Raw genomic sequence first — 7,500 nt, forward strand, 5'->3', positions numbered from 1 at the left:
GTGTGTGTGTGAGAAAATAGAAAGGAATAAAATAATGTAGGACTGACTGTGTGTGTGTGTGTGTGTGTGTGTGTGTGTGTGTGTGCGTGATTGACGTATCGACTTGACAGGAAGTCTGAGTGGGTGGTTTGCTTGTCAGTGAGATTAAATCCCTCCGTGTTTCTCAGCAGACTTCGCTGTGTGGGTGAGAACGTGATGGAGAGAATGACGTCTCTGTCACGTCTTTGTCTTTGCTACGCATTATTTAGATTTATTTTTATTTTGTTGCTCACCGCATGCCTCGTATTTTTTTTTTAAAGCAGTTCTGTATTTTGCAGACCTGCCAACTTTTCACTCAACACCAGATCACTCAAAAAAACACTCAAAGAACCATCCTAATAAAATCTTCAATGACTGACTGTGTTTTGAACTCTCCGATATTAACTGATATCCCTGGAAGCCCCGCCCCCTCTCTTTCTGTCATGTTAGACTTAGCTAACAAGTGTGTAGCTAACATCAGGTAACGATATTTAGAACGCAGCATGGTTGAATTCTCGAATCTGATTGGTCAGAAGGTGTACGTTATTTTTGTATAACAGTACGTTAACATGAACGACATGTCTACGTGTTTGTTTTAATACGCTATATTTATAAAACGTGTTGTTTAACAAAGAAAAGCGTGTAATCTTAGCATCATTGATGTGAAGATTTTGTTAGGAGATGTTTACGTAACTCTGTGGAAGGAGTCTCCGGTGTCAGTAGATTTGGGAAGTTTCTCAGTAACGGGACAAGCTTTGTCTGATTTGTGTTGATCAGACGATAAGAGCGGAATAAAATTTGATTAGCATTGATAAGCATTAATTATTGATGAATTGATTGACGTCTCAGTGTTTAATATATTTAAGAAAAAACGAATTATTCTTGTAGCACAAACAAATAGGTTTGATTTTTTTTTTCCATGTTATTGTTTTGACCAGGAAGTTCAGCTCTCTGCTGACTGTGTTTTGTGCTGTGTGTGGTAGTTTCACATCAGCTCGTGATAATATTCTCTCTCTTTACAAGTGTGTGTGTGTGTGTGTGTGTGTGTGTGTGTGTGTGTGTGTGTGTGTGTTCTGTTTTTCAGAGCTCACGCTGGCCCCTTTGCACTAGTTCGAACTCCAGCCACTAAAGAGGTAAGAAATACATACGTGTACTCTCTATGTGCCTAGTTTACCAAAAGAGAGTGTGTGAGTGTGTGTGTGTGTGTTTGTGTGTGTGTTTGTGTGTGTGTGAGTGTGTGTGTGTGTGTGCGCGTGTGTGTGCGTGTGCTCCGTTAGTTCAGTTTGTTTTTGGCTTGTTTGCTTTATGTCAGCTGTGCTTGTTCACACAGGAATTATGAGCAGCTGGAACAGGGTCATGTGTGTGTGTGTTTGTGTAGGGGTGGGTGTTGAGTTCTAATTTGCAGCCTGTGTGTGTGTGTGTGTGTGTGTGTGTGTGTGTGTGTGTGTGTGTGGGAGTCTTGTACATATTGTTTCCAGACCATTTTATTTACACTTGAGTGAGCTGCCCACCTGTGAAACTTCAGCACAGCTCTTTACTCTGAAAGTGGCCGTGAAATCTGAAGCAGTGTTTCAGAGCTTTTTCTACAAGTCTCTTGGTGCTATGGCCGTCTACAGAGGCCACGCCCCCTTCCTCTTTAACTGTGACTGACAGCTACAGAGGCCACGCCCCCTTCCTCTTTAACTGTGACTGACAGCTACAGAGGCCACGCCTCCTTCCTCTTTTATTATGACTGACAGCTACAGAGGCCACGCCTCCTTCCTCTTTTACTGTGACTGACAGCTACAGAGGCCACGCCTCCTTCCTCTTTTATTATGACTGACAGCTACAGAGGCCACGCCTCCTTCCTCTTTTACTGTGACTGACAGCTACAGAGGCCACGCCTCCTTCCTCTTTTACTGTGACTGACAGCTACAGAGGCCACGCCTCCTTCCTCTTTTATTATGACTGACAGCTACAGAGGCCACGCCTCCTTCCTCTTTTACTGTGACTGACAGCTACAGAGGCCACGCCTCCTTCCTCTTTTATTATGACTGACAGCTACAGAGGCCACGCCTCCTTCCTCTTTTACTGTGACCGACAGCTACAGAGACCACGCCTCCTTTCTCATTCACTGTGACCGACAGCTACAGATGCCACGCCTCCTTCTTCATTCACTGGGACTGACAGCTACAGAGGCCACGCCTCCTTCCTCTTTTACTGTGACTGACAGCTACAGAAGCCACACCTCCTTCTTCATTCACTGGGACTGATAGTCATAGAGGCAACGCCTCCTTACTGTTTCATTGGGACTGGCAGCTACAGAAGCCACGCCTCCTTCCTCTTTTATTATGACTGACAGCTACAGAGGCCACGCCTCCTTCCTCTTTTACTGTGACTGACAGCTACAGAAGCCACACCTCCTTCTTCATTCACTGGGACTGATAGGCAGAGGCCACGCCCCCTTCACAAGGACTGACCTTCTCTGTGAGGCTTATTTTAGCCGAGTCAGTGTTTCAGTATTAGCACACTGAGATTAGCTGAACTAGCTGCAGTGTACGTTCCTGCTCAGCAGTGAGTTAGCATGCCAGTGCAATGTTTACGCTGCTGTGCTTATGCTAAGTTAATGTTTCTGCTTGGGACTCAGCTAGCACTGGAGTTATAACCTTTGGGCCAGGGCTGTTAGCGTCTCACGGCTAATCAGTGCTAATTGCGAGTGGATAGAACGCTCAGTCCTTGGTTGCTGTCGGTTACAGTCCCGTGGAATGTTTTCACGGTGTGGTGTTGGCTGATAGTACTGTGTGTGTGTGTGTGTGTGTGTGTGTGCTTTTGCAGATGGATGAGGATTTTCAGCCACAGAGACTGTGTGTGTGAGCAGATTACATTTCCCTGATATTCATTTTTTCACTCACGGACATGTGACTCAGTAAACTGCTGATGTAACGCTCATGTTGTGATTGAGGAAACTAATCAACAACAGCGTGGTGTGATGAAGCAGACTTAGTTATCCCACGGAAGTCGATTATTTTCCTATAACAGCACGTCCTGAAGTGTTTTATTCCTCTTACACCACAGCAATTAGTCACTGATTACAGATTTTAATCAATTAAAGAATGTCACGTTATATTTTTATCCGTTTATAGTCACATTTAATGTTGTTTGTTCCTGTTCTCACTTGCGTCATAGCAGCTGTAAACAATCGTTCCCTCAGCCGACTCTCTTTTCTTCTCTCTTTAAGTTAACAAGACGAAAAAAAAAGCGTAAACTCTTCTGTCCTTATGATGTCAGAAAACTTAAAATTGACTGTTACAAGGAAATAATTTAACGCTTTCTGACCAATCAGAATCCAGAATTCTGTTCAACAGAGATGACGTATAGCGTTTCTGTGTTTTCCCATTTTCATTTCGAAACAAACAACAAAAACAAGCGACACACACACACACACACACACACACACACAGACCCAGACAGCTTGCAGTATTTAGTTTTTTTTCTTTTTTTATGTGCAAATTCAGTATTTACATAAAAACAGATGGCGGGAGATTCCACTAGTGTGTGTTAGCAGGGTGAGTGCAACAGTTTGAGTTAAACGCTGAAGAACTGAGGTGATGATTGCATCAGTAAATGATAAGTGAAGCTGACTGATGAAGGTGTGTGTGTGTGTGTGTGTGTGAGAGAGAGAGTGTGTGTGTGTGTGAGTGTAGGTGCTTTTCACAATGCTGTTGTGAGCTCATGTGTGCTTCTTTGTCTCTGGTGATTATAAGTAAGGTTCTTGGGAAACTCTTAAATCCCCTCAGGAATGTGTGTGTGTGTGTGTGTGAGTGTGTGTGAGTGTGTGTGAGTGTGTGTGCGTGCGTGTGCGTGCGTGTGCGTGCGTGTGCGTGCGTGTGTGTGCGTGTGTGTGTGTGTGTGTGTGTGTGTGTGTGTGGGTGAGTGGAGTAAAGATTTATCACTGAGTAGTTTTTGGAAGCACACAGCAAGACTCTGCATGAGATAAAAGCTCGGTGCGTCGTGCTCCAACACGAAACCAGTTCCTTTACACCGCTGTTAATGATTAATGCCATGAATTACTAAACTCTCAGCCAGAGATACAGATCTACCACACACACACACACACACACACACACACGCACACACACACAAACACAGTCCTCTCTGTGTGTATGTTTGGGGTGTGTAAAGTATCAGCAACTCATTAAGATTTGCTGTTAATCACACATTATATATTTGACGGTTGATTATATAAGAAATAAAACACTCCTATTATCCTATTATTATCCAATAACAGCACATGATTGCAGGAGTGTTTTATTCCTCTTACACTACAGTAATTTCTCATTAATTTGTTTTTAATTTATCAAAGAATGACACATCATACTCTTTTTTTTTTTATCCATTTCTAGTTACATTTGATGTTGTGGAACAGATTGTCGCGTTACCGAGAAACCACAAAGCGTAAACTCCTCAGAAAAACTTTACAGCTTTACCTCTGACACTGGAGACTCCTTCCATAAATGTTAATTAAACGTCTTCTTATAGAAAATTTCATATTAACATATCAACGATTACACAATCTCGGTGAATGAGGCGTTACTATGGAAACGGTAACGAATTAGAACGAGCGCATTAATATAAACCTGCACCACTGTCAGAGCTGCTGTTGCAGAAAATTAACCAACACCTTCCGACCAATCAGAGCCCAGAGTTCAGCTGCGCTCGCTGTGGTGTAAGGAAGGAATATCGTCTCGTGTTGTGGTACGAATAAATAATTTTCCATTCAGCACATTGTAACTGCGAGCTAACAACAGAATCTGACTGTGTTATAAAATTTCTGATGATTTCTTACGTTTAAATTATACGTTTTTTTTTTTCTCTCAGGATGATTGAAGACGTAGGGAGGAGAGGAAGGACGATGGCCGACAAGAGGCAGATCTTCACAGAGATGAGTGAGTGCTCAGTTTTCACCTCACTAACTCGTCCCTGATCTCACTGGAAAGCAGGGAATATACTCGATTTATATCAGTTTACGCAAAATTTAAGCAACCGTGCTTATCCTGTGTTTAGTCGGTGTATCAGTAAAAAAAAATAAATAAAAATTGCGTAAGAAGGTGCAATAAATACAAAACAATTTCTGTAACAAATTGCCTGAAGACATTAGACCTGATTACGGATCACGGACTTGTGTACCAGGTCTGTTAGCTATATCACGATATGTAATATAGCTAACAGAACAATTGTAAAAATTAAGAACTGTTAAACTGAGTTTGGTGATATTTTGATTTAACGCCTACAACAATAAATCCTAACGTTGAAAGTTCGTAATTGTTAAAAAAAATAAATAAATAAAAAATTAAGTTATTAAATGATATCACGATACCTTCAATATCTGACGAAAGTGTCTCGTGAAATAATTGATCACGATAAATATTACATCGTCACATGACCTAGCACTGTTGTGTACTATTGTAGACTGTTTTTAAGTATCAACATTAAATAATTTACTTATTTTGAGTTTAGCTTTTGAGTTACGCAAAACCTCTCGTATAGCCGTCAAAGCTAGCAAAAAAAAAAAGCTTCGGAATCTTCTATAGTAGTAAATTGTTTTACTTTTTTTTTTTAAATTGAGATGCAGCCCAGAACAATTAGAACGACGTAAGAAAGTTTTAAGAGAGAAATTGACGATTTGTTTAAGAATAGTTTGCATGAATTTGCTAAACAGGTTGACGTGGTAACCGTGTCAGCTCGGACCCGCCCTCTCTTGGCCACTGTATTTTTTTTTTTTTTTTTTTTTTTTAATTATCTAGTTTTTGTCCAAAACAGTCGAGGATGTGAACAACGCTGCTTGTGTCGCCGCTGTCTTAGCAAGCATAATCTCCGGCCTGACTGTTATGGAAGCAGCATTGCATGCTGGGTATTGTAGTATTTCATTGTACAATGAGAACATTTTATATTTGGTTGTTTCAGAAGCGCAGAATTTCGACTTGATCCGGCTCTCTACATATCGCACAGCCTCCAAACTCCGCTTCGTCCAGAAGAAATGCAACCGTGAGTACGACCGTAAAACACCTCAGCACTGTGATGTTTCCGATTTTTCAGAAAATGTTCAGATTTTTGGTGAAACTGCTTCTATAACACGTCTTTTCGTGAACTGTGGTACTAAAATTGTTACAGAAAAATGTTTCATTTCACTGGTTTTGTCCACTCACAACCACCAACTCGCAAACAAACAGGCAACGTCGAAGAACGCTTTAAGCTCCGCCCACCTGAAGCAATCATGCCATGTCATATGTCCCCGAAGAGCTTGTTATCACATTGTACTTTGAAACTAATTTAAATTTTTTTTTATATTTGGAGCCGGAAGTTTCAGTTTGTAGTTGACCTGCTTTCATAAAATGTTCAATCCTGTCAATTATTACAAGGATATTCGAGAGAAGGTTGATTTATTATATTGATTATTGTTGGAATAAATACATTTATTTTTTATTTTTAAAGAGAAAAACAGTGAAGACATGATATTTCCAACAACGTCTTTCTCTTGAGAGCGTCTTCACAATCACATAAATGCCTAGATATTTAGTTTTATTTATGCAAATTGTCACATATTTAATTAGTTGAAGCCTCATTTGCATTAATAAATATTTAAAAATATAATATTTTTTATATTTCCAGTACATAAAACTCTTCACACCAGATTTTTTTTTTAAATCTTCCATTAAATGACAGAATTATTATGTTTGTGTTATTATTAATTCTTATTCATCGTCGTTGTATATTAAAGGTGCAATAGGTGATATTTTTATATCAAATAACCTGGAATATCTGTAGAACATGATAAAAAAATAATGGTTTTAACCGTATTCTCAGCGAAAGTGTATTAAGTGGATGAGAAAACCTGTTTGGAAAACTGATTTCCGGGCCGGAATGCTTGTTTGTGTTTGGACACGCCTCCTATCAGTCATTTTATAGACACTCTTTGGGTTACTGTATGTCCTGGGGGCGGAGCTTCGTAAACGTGGGTAGAAATGTGGGTGGGCTCAAGGAGTAAAATAAATCATTTACCTATCGAGCCCATGTTCTTAACCGTTATGGATGTGATCTTGGGGGAAAAAAATGGACTAACTTCCCCAAATGGTGTGCCTTTAATTATTTATTGTGAGAGGTATTGACTGTTTCAGTGCACCTGGTGGACGTGTGGAACATGATCGAGGCGTATCGGGACAACGGCTTGAACACGTTGGAGCACAGCACCGAGCTGAGCGTGTCCCGGCTGGAGACCATCGTCTCGTCCATCTACTACCAGCTCAACAAGCGTCTGCCCACCACCTACCAGATCAACGTCCAGCAAAGCATCAGCCTGCTGCTCAACTTCCTGCTGGCTGCACACGACAGGTCTGCGTACGCCTTCACGCCACCTAGCTGCGGATGCGCGTCACGTCAGCGTATTTACGTCGCATTGCTTTTCACGTTAAGTCCGTAGGATCGCCGATGTCAACAATGTCAGCT

The 7,500-nt window shown here is 41.0% G+C and overlaps 1 protein-coding gene across 9 annotated transcripts in view; it reads left to right on the plus strand.

Annotated features, from left to right (window-relative positions):
- dtnba (dystrobrevin, beta a) overlaps positions 1–7,500 on the plus strand; it is a 38,002-nt gene that overhangs the window by 11,645 nt on the left and 18,857 nt on the right. For all 9 annotated transcript variants that reach the window (XM_034301956.2, XM_053231777.1, XM_053231778.1 and 6 more), the window contains exons 2-5: positions 1,103–1,151; positions 4,876–4,943; positions 5,962–6,042; positions 7,173–7,386. In XM_034301956.2, the coding sequence (XP_034157847.1) occupies positions 4,877–4,943; positions 5,962–6,042; positions 7,173–7,386 (362 nt within the window). In that variant the 5' untranslated portion in view covers positions 1,103–1,151; position 4,876. The remainder of the gene's footprint in view (positions 1–1,102; positions 1,152–4,875; positions 4,944–5,961; positions 6,043–7,172; positions 7,387–7,500) is intronic.

Source organism: Pangasianodon hypophthalmus, chromosome 30 (genome assembly GCF_027358585.1).
Source record: "Pangasianodon hypophthalmus isolate fPanHyp1 chromosome 30, fPanHyp1.pri, whole genome shotgun sequence".
Classification (NCBI taxonomy): domain Eukaryota; kingdom Metazoa; phylum Chordata; class Actinopteri; order Siluriformes; family Pangasiidae; genus Pangasianodon; species Pangasianodon hypophthalmus.